The sequence below is a fragment of the Phalacrocorax aristotelis genome, chromosome 1, assembly GCF_949628215.1.
Source record: "Phalacrocorax aristotelis chromosome 1, bGulAri2.1, whole genome shotgun sequence".
Classification (NCBI taxonomy): domain Eukaryota; kingdom Metazoa; phylum Chordata; class Aves; order Suliformes; family Phalacrocoracidae; genus Phalacrocorax; species Phalacrocorax aristotelis.
In genome coordinates, this window is record NC_134276.1 from 149,791,739 (window position 1) to 149,809,207 (window position 17,469).

The following is a 17,469-nucleotide window of genomic DNA, read 5'->3' on the forward strand; positions in this document are numbered from 1 at the left end:
TTGCCAGGCCCTGTAGTGCTTAAGATGCCTGAAGCTTCCAGAGTCCCAGGGGAAGTTTATACAATGGCATCTATAATGGCAATTGCACATCTTGGGAACACCACACACCACTTGCAAAGGGCAAGGCGGTGGGGAAAGCAAGATGCTAAAAAGCCCAAGTAGCATACAAACCTCATCTGAGAATATTGGAAATTTTTGGCATGTTCAATCATGGTCAACATAGTATTTGTTCTACATATTATATAGTCTCATTTAATGCGAAATCCATAATTACAGCAAAACACATCCTCCGTATGGGAAAAGTAATAGCTACAGGAAACTTTGCAAAGTCACTAGCTCAAGATGCTTGCTGAAGAAGGACCAACTGGTAATTACTATACTACAACAGTGCTGGGGGATGAGAAAGAGGGCTTCCAAACAGAGTCCAGAATTTCTCTGTATTGTGTTAAAATATTTAAGATAGTGGCACAATATGGCACTCAAAAGCCAGGGTATTTTAAAATGCAGCTACACTTCTCCTGCACTGTATGCCAACCTGTGGCAAAAAGTACCACTCTGCACATAAAAACCTGCCACTTTATTATATTCTAAACCCTTCCTTAAACCTGTCTCTTTCCTAATATCTACATAACAGCCCTGCAGAGCATGGGTTAGGAAACCATAAACTATAAAATACACATTTTCTGCTTCTCCCTGTGTATTTCCACTGGTGTTCCACCCCAGCAATCTGCTCCCAGCCCTGTGCCCTCTGAAGAGTGCCAATTTTCTGTGATTTGCTCAAGATTGTAGCTAGTGAGATAGAGCTCTGATTTTTAGGGCATCCCTAGATGTAATCACAAAAAGAAGAAAAGAAGAAAAAAATAAAATCCAAACACTTGTGAACAAAGCATTTGAAAGTCTGGAAACTCTGAGCTAAGATTCTACAAGCAGCTCTCTCCCTTAGCGCGGCCTGTCCCCAGGATAGCCCTATCCCTGTAGCCCAGCCATAGTTACCCCTACACTATATTAGTACTTTTCTAATATAAACCATGTGTATCCTCACAACAGCAGCTTGTTAGTCACTTTAATAAGAATTACTGACTACATCAAAAGCCATTTACCTAGAAACCACCCCAGAGGGAATCAGCTTCACTACTCTGTTTTGTCTACCATCCACAAGTCAAACCCTTCTTCCAGATTTCCATTATATCAGGTAGGGGATAATATCTTCATGTCACACACTCCATACAGGATCCTCAGGGTATTTATCACTAACACTCCACTACCCTCTCCAGGCAGGCCACAAGCAATTCTTGCCTTTCTTATTTGTCCCCTGTTTTGATCTGGGCTTGGTGCTCATCCAGATACCATGACCACTAGAACCATGTTTTCAGTGCCAGTTCCAGCTGAAGGCCAAGAGTGCTTCAGCTTGGTTGGGGTTTTTTTATAGCTTCTAAAAACCTCCTGTTCCACAAAGTTCACAATGAGCTGAATGAAAGGCACTTCAAATATTTGGGTAACTATCTGTGATACAGGTGAGACAGGCTGAAGCCCAGCAAGGGTTGTTTGCAGAATCTACATTCACATTTCCAGAATTTCAAATACTTTGCTACAAGTTATATTTTACGGTTCCTCTATTTTTAAATGTGCTATTTCAAAATATTTTAATATGCATAATGAACTAAAGATTGCTTTACAAGGGGGAGCAACCATGTTTTCATTTGTTAGGGGTCAGGTTTATTGTCCTGAAGAGCAGTCATACTTGCACATTTTTTCTTAAATACCTACTACTGCTTCAGTACCTCCATTCACGGAAGTATCCAGACCTGCGTTTCCAAGCAGCTGGAGCATATCTCTGAAAACCCACTGCAGCTGACAAGCCAGCAGCAGACCCTCAGATCCGGGACAAATTTGGATGAGCTGTAGCATAGTCTTGGCTGGGGAGAGCAGTTACCTGCTTCTCAGGCAAAGGACAACCTTCAGGATTATCTATTCCAGTTATACCAATCCCCCAGTGACAACTGCTCCCTGACAGATGAACACACACACACAAAAAATCTCCTTTTCATAATGTAATGGCATCTATAGATAGATATTTTAAGTATTTCACATTATACTCCCTTGCAGAGGAGCCAGCTGTCCCAGGCAACTCAGTGGACTAACCAGACAGCAGCGATAGTTCACAGGCTAGCTGCAGCAGTGAGTAAGAACAACAGCATTTATAAACACGCTTGTGAGAATAGGGTGAAGAAGTTTAACTCCTGTTAGGCTTGGAAAATGCCTTGGCTCTGCACAGCTCATCAGAGGCAAAAGTACTTTAGCAACAGAACAGTGAGACTCATTGGTAAGAGGATACTAATGTGGCAGTCCTTCCTTGTTCTAACTATTTCAAGAAAGAATATTTCTCATCTTTTAGGCTTTTTGTGCTTCCAAAAGCTTAGGACAGAAGGAGTAATGGCTCAGTTGGATGCTACCTACCATTTGCTCAGCTTTGCCAGCCCATGGTAGATCTACACAGCAGGACAAAGGCATTGCAGTCATGTGTGCTAGTGCAATCCAGCTAAAGATATGGGTGATGGCGCCATCCAAGACAACAAAGCAGCCAGCAAAGTTCTCCAGAAACCTGGAGACAAAGACCTTCCCCTAGCTAGTACCACAGACTAAAGGGCATGCTGCTCTGTCTTCACTTCTGCTGCCACTTATGCTTTTGCTAGCACAATTTGTCCAGTGCATTGGCACATCCTCCTTTTAACCATACCACTGTCCCTCCAGTGCAACCAGCAGCCTGCCCACTAGGGCTGTGGTCCCAGCAGATCTTGCTGCCCAGACTTGTAGTGTAGCAACTCCCCTGTTTTACCCCAGCTCCCCCAGGAATAATTAGCTGTGTTTGCTTGTTAGCTTTATAATGTGAATAAATGCAGATGAGATTCCTACTGAACGCATTCACCAAAACTAGATTTGAACGCCAGTGGCTGAAGAAGTGCTGGCACACATGGATTTCCCATAGTTGCAGTACTACAACTGGGGAGGAAATCCCCTGCAGACTGCACACAGCCTCTGAGGGAAGCTGCCACTAGCCCTGCTAGGTAGGACCTGCTGCTACGTCATCAGTGATGACAAAGTTAAACCAACTCAGCTTGAGCACACAGCCTTCTTGTCCCTCAAACCTTGAGCTGCGACACCCCAACATATGATGCCAAATCAGTGCTTTCTGATTCACCTGTAACTTCCAAACCCCAAATCCAACTCCATAGGCCACAAATGGCTCACACCGCAGTAAACCAACCATTCTTCCAAAGCAGCCTCATGCTCCTCCTCCTCCTCCACAGGCAACTGAGAATGATCAGGAACCCTGAGGTACTTTCTGCTTTGCTGCTGGTAAGAAGTGAATATAGCCAAGGGTCAGAGAAAGAAAGATGGGGACTCAGCTCCTCTCCTCGGACAGCAGGGCACAAAGTTTGTTCTACAGGTGCTGCTCCACCCCCAGCTGCACTGGTTTCACCAAAATAAGTCTAAGATGACCACTTATGCCATTTTCTGTTTTCTAGAGCATATATTTCTCCTGTCAGAAAGGCAGGGAGAAGGGTACTATACTAGCAGAAGGGACAATGCCATGAATGTCCTGTTCTGGTTTCAATTCCTGGTCCTGGTTTCCTTGTTCCCCCATGATGACAGGAGCTGGAAGTGCACTCAGGCCCTGGATCCAGAGGGGTGGAGGTAGGGGTGAGGGGGGGAAGGAGAAAGAAGACAAGAGAAAAAGGAGGACATGTTATGCTCCTGAGCAATTCCTGCTATTAAGTCAACCAACCGTCAGGTTGTGTCTTGGTTGCAGAGGACAGGAAGGAGGACAGCAAGTCATCCATCACACATTCCCTCACCTCTCCCCACTCCCCCCAAACCCTTACCCTATCCTGAAAGATTTCAGTGTGATATGATTGTAAACAGTTAAGGATTCCTCCAGTGCTAAGCCCACTACAAGCTGGGCCCACCCCCTCCCCTATTATGTACAATACATTCACCAACAACAGAAATTTATTTAAAAAGGCAACAGGTTAAATTCTGTAAACTGGATCCAGCTCCAAAACACACACATTAATACTACAAGTAAAATTCCATCATCATCCTCTTCCACCCTGAAAAATATACCTGAGTTAGCAGTCAATGAAAGTTTCTGCCCCCACCCCCGCCCCCCCCACCCAAAAAAATCCCTCAAACCCTGAACAAGACGCAGTCTCCGGTCACAGAAAGCCACTAGTTTGTCGCGGTGGCGAGCCAGCTGCTCAGCTGGCTGGGGCCTAGCACCACTCCGGGTTTCCAACACAAAAGCCGTGAGGCATCATGTTCCACGGACCCAGGAAGCTACATGCTGCTCGGGCGAGGGGAGGGTGGGAGGAAGGCCTGCCCCTCCTCCCCCTTGTCCAAATCACGTGTGGCTTTCGTCTTCATGAGGTCCTTCCTTCCTCTGACTAGCTCTGGAAGAGGAAGAACAAGAGTTGGAGGCTTTAGCTAGCAGCTTTAGAAAAGAGTAACCTCATGATTGCATGCCACCAGTTCAAAGCTAGCACTATCGGTCCGCCTAGGTTATGTTTTAGTGTTAGCTAAGACTACAGAGACATCCCCAACTGCTCTGTAGGGCAGCAGCTCACTTCCCAGCTTCCTCCAGTGCTTCCCGCTCTCATCCAACACTTCTCCCTTCCCACCGGTTCAAGGAGTAGGACTCGCATTTCAACTCTGCTCTCTTTAGGGGCCCTTACTTGATCCAGAGGCAATGCTGATGGTTTTTGTAGCGTCAAATCTTCCCGGGACATGGTTGCTGTAGGCACCTTCGGGAAGGCAACTTGAGCCTGATGCATTTGCATTCTGGAGCCAGGTTGAATGGAGAGAGTTTTAGCACATGAACATCAAGAGCAAATCTCATCTACTTGGTTGAATGCATACATAAGACATTTGCATACAAGCATGCATCTCGTGTATTTTTCTTTCTGGCTTTCCCCCAAAACACAACCTTTAATCCATGCCACCCCCACAATGACTTAGTTGTAAGCCAAGCCCCCTGAATACTTGATGACGGACTGTCGTGCTGGGACTATGACAAAACAGTAGCAGTTGAGCACATAAAATCTGGACAGGGAATTTTTTGAGTAACAGAAGTTTCCACTCTGGAATAAAATGTGATATGCACAATCTCAGTGAGAAATAATTTTCTGCGAGGGAAATGTGAGACAGAGAGGAAGGGCAAAGCAAGAAGAAGGGAAAAAAGGGGCAACATTAAAGTGAAGGAGTTCATAACAAGTTCATAACTTTAGTTAACTACTCTGCCCTGCCCTGCTATGAGGAAGATGCAATAAAATTCTTGCAAAGAAAATGGTAAGAGATCATTTGATTAAGAGGTGCACAACCCTGGACAACACATTAACGAAACACTGTGAGATAAAACAAAGCACTGGTGTGTGGATGAGATGGATGGGACAGGCTAACAGGTCTCCCGTGATAATTATTGCTACTTGTTTTTAAGGAGCTGCAACAAGACTCTCTCCAGCTTACAGAAAGGTCTAAGTGACCTTTTACTCCAAGGGTCTGAGAGTCATCTGTTAGCCTCTCAACAGCACTTTCCATTTCCTCTGACTTCAACCCATGTCCTTTCAGGAACATCCAAACACTTATCATCACCCAGGCATCACCCCCCTCCCGCCTTGCCTTCTTGCAGAAAACACGATCTTACCCCGAGGGTCTATACAAGTCCTGGGGTGGCCCCCCCATGCCACCTCCACTGCCTCTCTGCTCCATCAGCAAGGCCTGAAAGTGACCTACGTTCTCCTCCCGGCAGCGGTACAGGGGTCCCTCCTGAGAGAGGCCATTGGCCTGGCCGGAGGCAGGGTGATGAGACAGGTGAGCATTCATGGGTGATCCATACGTCCTGGGCTGGAAATGACTGGCAGGATGCCGTGATGCATAAGGAGAGCCAGTCTGTAACATCATCCCATGGGGAGGGAAAGCCGACGGGCTGAATCCCATCCCCGAACCCAGGTGCGGTGGCGGGGCTCCATAGAGGAACTCCCCTGCTGCCACCGAGCTTTGCCTCTTTGTGGCCGCATTGTGGTTGTCCAAATCAAGAAACTCTTTGGGACTCTCCGGTCTTTCCTGGGATTCTTCAGACTTCTCGTCTTCAGGCCCCAGATCCTGCCTGTCGCTTGGAGAAACCTCTTTGGCACTCGCTATGTCCATGCGGTTGGGAGAGGCCAGGGCAGTGCTCAGTGCCTCGCAGCCCTGCAAGCTGCTGGCAGACCCCCGCTCTGGGAAAGGGGGTCTGGCCAGGGGTGGGTGGGCAGTGGGGTGCCCGCTGGGGCTGGCCTGGGGGTGCAGAGGCCTCTGCCAGTCCGAGTAGCCCTGTGGACAGGCATAGTAGGGCGGTCGCTGGTAGTGGTGGTAGGAAGGTTGAGGCTGCGGCTGGTAGGGATAGGGCATGCCCTGCGGGTGCCGATACCGGGGGAAGACACTGGGGTGGGCGCTGCTTGGCTGGAAGCCCCGTGGGGGAAAATGCTGGGGGTGAGATGCGGGAGGAGGTGGTTTCCCCCCCATCACTGGGCCAAACCCCTGGAGGCCTGGGTTGATGTGGTACCGGCCAGCTGAATTTGGGTATTCCAGACCAGGCATGTAGAGAGGGTGGAACTGGTTGGGGGTGGCCCCCATGGAGCTGGTGTCCATGCCGGGGAGGCCAGTGCCCTGCCCCATGCAAGGCACAGCTGCTTCAGACAGAGCTTTCCCCCCGCCGCAGAGGGGCTTCTCCAGCATGTTGGTGGCTAGCCCCTTCCCCTCAGTGCCGGCTGCTGGCCCCTCGCCCGCCGCCCCGTTCTCAGGCAGGGGACCCCCTCTGTCAGAGGTGGGCACCAGGTCCCTCACGCAGCCTGGGCCACTGGCGTAGCTACTGTCCACCGGCCATGTGCCCTTGCCGTGCCCTGCCTTCAGGTCACCCTTCACGCTGGAGCTGTCCCCCTCCCCGTCTGGGGGCAAGGCGCGCCTGGTACACTCCATGGGCAGTGGGGGCTTGGGATGAGGTAGGAGTTTGGCGTAGGCCCCATCAGGAATGCCAATGCACTGAGCCTTCTCGTCCACGCCTGCTGGCGGCTCCACTGGAAAGAGAGGGGGGAAAAGTCACACATTGGTCTAATTTTGGAAATTGGCCCTCCCCACCCGACACATACACATGCCTAACACTCAGCCAAAGCACATGTGCCAAAGACTAATTCCTGCTGGCTTAACCAGATCTACCAAAGTAGCCTCTCAACACCCTCTTTTGCTGCTGACCCAAAGTTGCTGGGCAGCTCTGTCCGACAAGTCCCTAACATCTGGATGGAGAAAGCACCCTGCTTTCTGAACTGTGTAAATGGAAGAGAAGCAGCAGCTTTCTATTGAAGGCTTCAAAGTACACACTCCAAAGCCTACACTATCCTGTCCTCTACTCAAACCTCTCTACAGGACTGTTGGAGCGTGGCACCAGGACAACTGCTCTTCTGCAGGGCTGCAGTCTCCCTCTCACACCCATCAAATAGTCTTCCCTTCAGAGAACTTTAGCAATTCTGAAGTGTGTTTTTGCAAAGTTGGGTGACATTTAGTAGCTGCTTCTTTTAAAAGAGCTCTTTTAAAAACTACCCATGAGGTTGCACCTCTCTTGGAAAGATAGTACACATAGACTGAACGCTCAAGATACAGGCACACTGTAGTAGCACTGATAAGTCATACCTGCCCCAGAGTAACACTGCACATGTGGGTTTGGTCTGACACCTGGGTGTGCAGAGGCTCCTGATGAGAGGCAGAGTTGGGAAATACTGCAGTGGGGTCCACATGACAGTAAGATAAGAAGCCAGGTCAATGGCAGCTTGATTTCAGGCTGCATTGCCCCTTCTGGTCCACAAACCCCACGTGTCCAGAGCTTGGGCAGAAGCACTACCACACACTGAGATGCTGCAGAGCTGATCACAGCCATATTTTAACCAACCATGATTTGGAGAGGCAACTGCTCTGCCCTGCAATTACTCAACGTCCTCTCCTGGTCTCTGTTCTATATCCAGCACAGTTAAACGATGACGACTTTTAAGCAATGCCACACAAGGAAAGAGTTTCCTTTTAGTGCAAAGCACACGAGGGATTGATAAAAGATGCAAGGGTTTTGATCTCTAGTTTACCAGCTAGAATTAATGAAAAAAAATTTTGTTTTTGATCTCTGGGGTTTTTTGATCTCTACTTTAGGTTTGCCTTATTTTTAAGGGTGGGTTTTTTTTTTTTGATCTCTAGTTTAGCAGCTAGAATGAATTAAATTCAACTAGAAAGAAACTTGCGATGGCACACATGACATGCTGCTATCCCACCTGAACTGACACTGCTGCTCTGGGCCTTCAGTCAGTCCTGTTGTGTGAAGACCTTGAGATATTAAACTCACAAGGCACATGTGCGTTTCAGAGGAGAAGCTGCACTGACATATATTCAAAGGAGTGTATTTAAACCATTTATTCACATAAAATCTTCTTTCCCTACCTAACTCTCTGCAGATCCAATTTTCATATGAACTCCAAGTAAGCTCTAGATGCACTACAGCCTATGCTTTGCATTTGCACCCCATGACAAGCTGATAGCTTGCAGGTATAGCTGGGACAGAGGGGACCTCTGGCAGGCTACAGTGAAACAAAACCACCTTAGAAAAGTCTAAGCGATGGCTAGAGAACAAAATATATTCCGCTTTAGATTCAAAAAAGATGTGTAAAAAAATGTGTGTCCCACAACTACTTAATCAAGACTTTAATTATTTTCTAGGAAAAAAACCCAGCTAAGCCTCAGCCACTGCTTAAAATTGGCGCTGGTATGCGTGAAAGTCAGGGCATATATTTACTTCTCTAGTGGTACAAATCCAAATAAAACCACATTTGCAGGCACAAGTTTAGTGCATCTGTAAGGCAGTTAAAGTTTGGGACCCTATAAGTTTGGAGCCCAAGAGCAACTAAGCTGGCCTGGGGGTGCTCCCGCACCCTCCTTGCAAGTGCACACCGGCGGGCAGAGGGCCTGCACGGGCAAGGGAAGCAGTGATGCTGGGCTGTGGGCAGGAGGGAAGCCTGGCAGTGAGCAAAGGGTCAGGCAGGAAAGGTGAAACGCTACAGGCAGGGGCTGCCACGTTGGCAGGTGGGCGCTCAAGGGTCTACCTTGGCTGCTCTCCGGCTCCATGGTCTGACTGGTGGGATCCTGGGAGCTCCCATTCCCCACAACAGGTTTCGGAGGCTGCACACTGGTGGCAGAGGCGGCGTGAGCCAGCTGGGGAAAGGGTCCGGGGAGGTGCGGTGGGGGTGGCTGACGAGGGTGGTAAGGCACACCCGGTGGGCACACGCGGGAGGACAGCTGCTGCATGGCGATCATCTCTGGGCTGTCCATCATGGAGTCCCCACCCTGGCACCCTCTTTGAACCTGAGGCGGTCCCCCAAACAGAGCGGCTGGCGGTGGCTGTGGCATCCTCTGGCTGGTGGCTTTCCCAGGTGGTCTGATATACCCTGAGGGAGGCACCCCGTGAGGTAGGAAATTCGATTGCTCGGTCCACTGGCTAGGAGGCAGCGGCGGCCTCATGGCGCGGGGGTCCATCATATGACCCAGGGCGCGGGGCTGGAGTGAGGGCCCTGGCCCCATGGGCGCCTTCTCCTCTGGCCCCACGGTGCCCTGGCCAGTAGGTCCGTGGCTGCCATTCCACAGGGCTGGGTGTGCACGGTTCAGGTACTTGTAGGGCCGGTACATGTGCCCCGGGGGGACCTCTGAGCCCTCCGGTGGCCTCACGGCGGGCCCGTTGTGCCTTGGGGGGAGGAAGCCCTGCTGGAACTGGGCTGGTGGGTAGACGGCATCAGGTGGGGGGCCACTCATGCGCCCCAGCTGCAGAGCGCCTGGCCGGGGGCCGAGGCCGGTGACGTGGGTTGGTCCTGCGCATGCCTGCTTCTCCGGGGCGGCCAGCCTGTGCCCACGGTGCTCACTCAGTCCCATGGCCGGCTGGGGAGGAGAGAGAGACAGACAAGGTGGGTCTCGGTGAGAGGCATTGCACCGAGAAGTGGAGGAGACCTGCGGGTCCCAGGGTGCTGATCCCTTGGCTGCAGTGTTTCTTACCTGCATGGCAAAGTGCTGGTGCTGCTGGACCGGATCTCCAGGATGAGGCTCAGGCACTCGTGGCGAGCCATAAAGTTTTGTGGGATCTGATCCACGCAGGGGACCAAACGTTCCTGGCACAGCTGGTCTCTGGTGGACGGGGAGGGGTGCAGGAGGAAGAAATAAAACAATTTTTGAAGTGCAGAAAAGCAGCAGAGCTGCTGCACGTGAGGGTAAGCCAAGGCTGGAAGAACCACATGGATGAGTGGACAGGTTTTTTTGAGATACCATGAAAAACCTGTAGTCTCTTTCCTATGAGGTGACACAGCTGCCTTGCCAAAGCCACTATCTCACACCCCAGCCACGTGTCCCTGGGCTTGAGGTTACAATACACTCATTTCCCACCCAACTACTGGGAGCAAACAAGACTGGAGGGGGCAGTGGTTCTGTCCAAGAAGAGGAGCGGACAACAGGAAAGAGTATGCAAGCAGGACGACAGGGGAACGTGCTGGATTTCCTTCAAAATACTCATTGCCTCCAGCTCTCCTACTGCCTTCCGCTATCTGCATCACAAGAATCACTCTAAACATTTTGTTAGATCTCTAGCTGAAAGGATGACGGGTAGCCTGGATGTCAGAGGAACAGCTGATATACCACACCACAAGACATCACTGGGTAAAATGAAAAAGGCAGTGAAGGATGGGTGAGGAACAGCCCAGAGGGGATGCAGAACAGGTGGCATTCAGAGAAGAAATGTTGGGCTAAAGGGAGGTCACTGCTGCAGTCCACAGTGGTCTTGTGTTTGATTTTGTTTACTGCTTTTATAAATACTCAAGGCACAAAATGCAGTCATATACAGATGGCACAAAGTTACCAGGCATCTGTAAACAATTGAGATAGAAGACCAGCTTGTTCAGAATCATAAACTGGAGGTTAAGAGAGGAAATGTGATTGCTTTCCATGCACAATGGGATAACTCTCTAAGGAGAGAAGAGAACTGCAGGAGCCAGGGCTGGCACAAGCCCACACAGGGACATGCTGGCCATAGGAAATGTTAGGAGACTGTTCCCAGCTAGCGTGGCAAAGACTGAAACAGTACCAGTTTAAAACTAAGCCTGAAAAGTTTCAGCTGTAGAAACCATAGCCCTGACCCTTAACCTCTGGGAAAATGTTCTTGCCACGCAGTAGGGAATTTAACAGTAGAAAGCTTCATTCCCCTTTACTTCCCTCCTTCCGCAGGCCTCATGGGTGAAGAACAGCAGAAATTGCTCCTTACCATCTGGCCAGGATGTGGCACAGGGCTGGGCATGCCGCCATATTGCAGAGAGCGAGGGAAACCTCGCCCATTGGAAGGGCCCACTTCTCGAGGAGGCTGCATTGGGTTGCCACTTGGATCCTCTGCAGAGGATGAGGAGAAGGAGGAGGAAGAGGAAGAGGAGGAAGAAGCAGGAGCCCTGGAAGTAGCTCGATATGGTGGAGGTTTTCCTCCGTTTTCTAGACGTTGCTGCCTCTTGCCTGGTCCATCTGGGTCTCGTGACCGAGTCCAAACACTGCCTGTGCTAGAGCGGCCAGTCCGTCGGCTCCTCTTCTCTCGTCTCCCGTCTTCTCTGATCCAAAACTCCTCATCTGTGTCTCCATCTTCCCCAGGGAAGTGCTTCATCATTGCTCGGTGGAAACACCTCTCTAAGTTGTAAGCCATCTTGGTATATTCTGCAGTCAAGAAAACCCAACAACATCAGGGACAGAGCCTTATAGAGGAGAAACAATTAAGCAACATCAGACTTTCCCCATCAGATAAACCATCTCCCCTGCACAAAGTTTCTTTGAGGAAGACTTGTTTCTAACTAGTTGACTTTGGTTTGCATTCTTAAACTCAATAAGCAATGCAGCACCAGATTTATTCCATAACCCCACCAGAGGACAGGCACATAGGCATGACAAAGTACCATTAGCAGCACGGCCTGCAGAGTCAGCATTAACTCAGTGTCCCAGCATCGTGCCAAGAATTACATTACGAGAAGCACCACCTCTGCTCGCAGAGATGCGTGACCTGCGCAGCTAGCCAGCAGAGTGCTGAGAGAAGAAATGTGAACTTCCAGCAATGCTATTTGATTACACTCAGAGGCTTTTCTTGGACTCATTCAAATCTCTGCTGTATGCTACAAGACAGAAGAAAATCAGCAAACATGTTTATCCATGTACAGTTTCTAAAGCACTTGCTGACCCTGACACAAAAGCTATTGCCAACACCAGTGTCCCCGTTGTGTCATTTCCACAGGACAGTTCTGCTCAGAGGGGCTCCTACTTTTCATTGGAATGGATAGGAAGGAAAAGACATGCGAGAAGTGTCAATTACAAGGGCTTGAAGCAAATGACACTGCAGTTGTTTCTACTAAACTAAACATGAAGTTCCTCGGGAAACAGAGCTCTCCCATTGGCAGTGCAGAAATGCTTTTACTTGGGGCCCACAGTGACGAGCTGGGTAGCTCTAACTATTCTCCCTTTCAAGGTGGTGCTGGTGAGGTACAGTCTGCAGTGATGACCCACCATATGGGAACTGATTTCTTATCTAAGCATCACATAGAACTTTAATTGGCATGGCAAATAAACTTCAGGTTTCCCATTTGCAGACTCATGTTGTTCATTCAACAGCCAAGTAACCTAAAAATTACATTTTCCATCCAAAGGACGACAAGCCTGGTTCATTCCTCACTTTTTTGTGGTACTCAACAAACACTGGGAGGTAACCACACTCCAATGCTTTTCAAAGTCTGAGTTAGACATTATGAGAAAAGGGGGCACACAGACACACACAAGCACATGAAGGAGTGAGCTCAGAAATAATCAGACTTTCTTCTCTTTCTATGTTCTACCTCCACCATGTACTAACATGGGAGACCCTTAGTATGCCATGCCCCAATTCAGCATGATCAAATTGTGCTAAAAACCTCACTAAAACCCCAGCCCTTATGACTCAGGAGCTCCTCCTCTTTCATCCGGCCTCTCAAAAATACCCCAAAAGAGAACAAGCACAAATCAAGTACTGGTGATAGGAAGAGATCACTGTTTGCTTTGCCTGAACACTGCAAATAGGTGAACTTAGCATCTTACTGCTCTTACCGCTGCCTTCACCATTGTACTTAAGACAGTTCCTGAACATGGTCTTCATATCGCCCACAAATTCTTCCTTGGTGCAATACTGACCTCCATTCAGCTTCTTCTCCATGCTAGAGATGTCCATGGGGGCCTGAAATGCAACAAAACCTCCCCTCAGTTACAGCAAGTGTAGTGGGGCTTACAAACCTGCACAGCTAGCTTCATTACACAGAAAAGAGATGGGGAGCCTCTCCTGAGAGGCAGCCTCTCATCTTTGGTTTCCTTGACTTACAAGGCTAGAAGGGGATACTGGAGTCATGCAGTTTGACTGCAAGGGTAACACAGCCCACAGAACTTCAAAACACTTCCAAAAAACTGCATCCTGGTCAATAAAGTGCATCAGTCAAGATGGCTGGACCACTTTCCGTACCTTAATGATCTGGTAGTAATTGGGAGCATACGATTCATCAACGGGCTCCAAGAAGGGCCAAGAGTCTTTGTGAGCCTTTACCACATCTAGAACTGGCAGTAGAAAAAGAAAGGTTAATACATACACACGCCCAGGGGAGTATTTCACTTTGAGCAAGTCATGCAAAGGGGAAAGCTGGGACAGGACTTACCTTTGTACATGGCTGTGAACTCATCATCCAGTTCAAAGCTGTAATGGGAAGCGCAACAGTGAATATGCAGACTGAGGACATATAAGACATGCTGTTGTACTTCATCTTCCCTTCCACCCCATGCAGAGTGCCCTAACGCTGACAAATAGGCCTCATCACAAACATTCCTCTAGCATGGACCAAATCCAGATGTTTCTTGGCTTACTCCTTGCTGTTCTCCAGCCTCAATTCTCCTTCCTCAATTCTCCTTCCTCATTCCTGTGAACGATCACACTCCCCTCCTTCCTGTACTCACTACTTCAATGCACTCGCATGCTGTATGCCCAGTTGCATACTCACAGATCCTTGGTCCTTCGCTCTTCCCTGGTAGGGGAACTGGGATCCAAGTGGGAAAGCTCAGGGGGGAGCTCCTTCCCCTGCGCCAGCAGCCAGGCCCGCTCTTCACGAAGCTTCCTCCTCTTGGCCCGTTCTGCAGTGGGGAGGGGGGAGAGGTGAAAAACCATTCAGCACTCCTTGGCAACAACATCTTGCAGGGAAAATGAAGGCAGGTCCTGCAGCTCTCAAGAACTCCAGTGAAATGTTCTTGTCCTTTCAGCAAAAGCAGCAACAGCACAGGAACAGAGGAGGTGAGAATACAGTGCACCATCAACACACCTTTGACTTTACAGTCATTGATTTCGAAGCATTGCTATGATACAGATGCTCCCCTAGGCAGCTTCCAGACAAATTCCTGACCACGGCGTGGTACAAAGAGAGAAGTTCAATGCACAGACCTTGGCATAGATCAGCACTATGGAAAGAGCTGGCTTGTTAAGTTACCAACCTCCACATGCTTCACCTCAGCCAGGTGAGATCAAGGCAGCTGTTTTTGCACCAAAGTGGATGAAGGGCAGTGCCGAGGGAAGGGTGAAGTTCTACCAGCAGGGTGGCAGTGAGTAACTGGGGTCATTATTATCTTCCACCACTGCTAGCTTTGGGAAGATTGCTTAGGTAGGCCTTAATGGCCAGTGGCCAGAGCAAGCAAGCTGCCACACAGGAGGGCCACTGGGACAGCTTTGGTTTAAGAGGTGAGAGACAGGAAGAAGCAACGCTGGTAACATAACTTGTGGTTTGCAACCAGACAGCTGGCTAACAGATTGCTTCATAATAGAAAGTTTATGGGCTCTTATGAACCTCATTTCCTTTTACTTATAGGAAACGTGAATTCATTTGACTTGCTAAACACCTGTGGTTGTACCAACATTCTGTGGGAGCAGAATTCTGTTCAAGGAGAGATGTCATAGGAGTAAGACCCCAGAAAACAGGCCACATTGGGGAACAGCCAGAGTGAAAGAAAGATGGGGGAGACTTGGCTGACACCCTCTAGCAGAGGGTCCATCTTTGGAAAATGCCAAAGACTCAAGAAGCACCAGCTCTGGTGGAAAAGTATTAATTTGCTGTCTTACTCTGTCAGTCAAAACAGAACTTGGAATGGGGGTTGAGAGCACAAGACGACTAGGGATAGCTACAAGGTGGGTATTTCCAAGGAGGTCTGCGGACAAATATGTCAAAGACTGGTAAAAGAAAGTAAAAAATTCCCATTAGAAGACTCTGGGTAGCACTGAATTTGGGAGGACAGGACTTAGATCTAAGATGTCCTACAGAATCTAACAACATCTGTTATAACATCAAATTGCAGATTATCTGAGTCTGTCCAAGCACAGTTCAGAACTTCATGTTTCTTTCATAAAATTAGCATCACTTAGAAAACATTATAACGGATGCCTAAGTGAGAAAGGTAAGAAAAACATGAGGCAATGACTTGGGCAGAAAAAGGAAAACCTCAGGGCAACAGCAGCCAAGAGGTAAGGTGATGGTTAGAAATCCATCAAGGCCTGCCAAGGATCTGACCTGGTAAACTGACAGGAATTGGGGACCACTACCCTGATACCAGATTGAAGCCCAGTCAGGATTAATGGCAGGTCCCTCTACCACAGCAAGTGATTAATATGGCAGGTTAAAGATCACTGGCAGAGCTCACTGTCATGCTGTTGGCCTGGGTTGAGTCCTACCCAGCAGCTTTCAAAATCTAACCAACACCCTAAAAAGTGCCTCAAACAGCTAGAAAATCATATGCGCGAGAGAGAATGTTGGAGCAGCATCTGAGAAGAGGACCAGGAAACTCTAACCTGCTGTTGTGGTAGAAATCTAGAAAGCTGCTTTAACTCATAAATTCAGGAAAGTACAGATGGGCCCAGCAGGAGGCTCGCTACCTGGGACGTGTGTTGGAGTGGGGGGAAGTCAAATTCCAGACTGGAAACAGAAACGTGACCTAAGAACAGGCATACAGTCCAAAACTCTGAAGTGGGTAAAGTGCTGATGAAGTTCATCAGACAGCAGATATTTTACCCTGTGTTTCACATCACCTCTCTATAGAAGACCTTACAAAATTAATGTTAAGTCACAAACAGGCTGCAAAATACAAGCAAATCTTTTTACCCTCAAATCTCTGTCAACGGATGTCCAGTTTTAACAAGTCTGAACAAAGCAAAACAAATGACTTAATTTTCAAATCACTTTCCGACCATCATAAGAACTGTCATGAAAGTAAACGCTAATGGAGGGTGTGCTTGACAATAAGGAAAATAGTTAAGAAGCCAAAGTTCTACCTGGATAGCTGCTGTTTCTCAGGATGAAAAATACTGCAGTGATTTAACTGAACAAGTCAGCCATTTAAATAACCTTCCTAAACAGCTTTTGCATCAGCTTAAAAGAAGACCTCTCCCAACTTAGCCTGAACTGACTACCGACAAGTTTAAACTAAACTGGAGGAAACTGCACAAACCAAAATAAAAGCATCTCTGCCAATAAAAGCATGAATGTATGCTAAATTGGCTTAAAACAGTTTACTGCCCAATCTCATGGCTCTGGTGCCTTTGCATGAGATGATATAGTGATTGCGTTCACCCAGAAAGGACATGGCTTGTATCAAAACAAGACCTTTTTACAGGTATATTTACCTTTGCAGCAATTCTGGAACTTCAAGATTAATTTTGTCTATAGAGATGGAGAATTAAAGCACAGAGAACATGTAATTTGCCAAGGTGAAACAGATATCTGCGGCAGATACGGAAGCTAATTGATTCTCAGTTTAAAGCGCTGGATTAGCTAGGACTGGCAACCAGGAATATATGAAGTCCAAGAAAGGATTGAATTTTCTAAAGGGTAAAAAGGTAAGCAGGTAAAAGAAACTATTCTTAGATAACATCTGGTCTGCTACCAAACATCTGGTAGCAGACTGTTTCATCTTGGAAAGTTTACAAGGTTTGCATGAACTTAATCTTTTTTTCCTTTTCTGATTCTTTATCTGCTTGAGGATGCATGATACTGATACTGCAACCACAGTTCTCTGAAGATGTTCAGCCTTTCCCTGGAGCTACAACAGCCCAGCCAGCCACTGTGGCAAAAGCAGCAGATAAAGGAATCCCTGTAAGGGAGGCTGACAGAAAGAAGGTGGTCAGAAATGAGCCTGCTCTTAGACACCAGTGCTTACATGTACTGGCTGAGTGCCTGCTGTCTGTGCCTCAATCTGATGTATTAAATGCAACACTGCTATTTCTTGCAGAACAGCTTAAATCATCATTTAATTCAAAACAAGGAAAAAACAAGGCCAACATCTGAAGTT

The 17,469-nt window shown here is 48.2% G+C and overlaps 1 protein-coding gene across 2 annotated transcripts in view; it reads right to left on the reverse strand.

Annotated features, from left to right (window-relative positions):
* Positions 1 to 4,177: 4,177 nt before the first annotated feature.
* Positions 4,178 to 17,469, reverse strand: part of CECR2 (CECR2 histone acetyl-lysine reader) — a 97,859-nt gene continuing 84,567 nt past the window's right edge. For both annotated transcript variants that reach the window (XM_075115553.1, XM_075115542.1), the window contains 10 exons: positions 14,145 to 14,274; positions 13,806 to 13,843; positions 13,616 to 13,707; positions 13,210 to 13,336; positions 11,366 to 11,799; positions 10,111 to 10,239; positions 9,171 to 9,996; positions 5,702 to 7,109; positions 4,734 to 4,839; positions 4,178 to 4,451 (listed from right to left, as the gene is read on the reverse strand). In XM_075115553.1, coding sequence (XP_074971654.1) covers positions 4,446 to 4,451; positions 4,734 to 4,839; positions 5,702 to 7,109; positions 9,171 to 9,996; positions 10,111 to 10,239; positions 11,366 to 11,799; positions 13,210 to 13,336; positions 13,616 to 13,707; positions 13,806 to 13,843; positions 14,145 to 14,274 — 3,296 coding nt within the window. In that variant the 3' untranslated portion in view covers positions 4,178 to 4,445. The remainder of the gene's footprint in view (positions 4,452 to 4,733; positions 4,840 to 5,701; positions 7,110 to 9,170; positions 9,997 to 10,110; positions 10,240 to 11,365; positions 11,800 to 13,209; positions 13,337 to 13,615; positions 13,708 to 13,805; positions 13,844 to 14,144; positions 14,275 to 17,469) is intronic.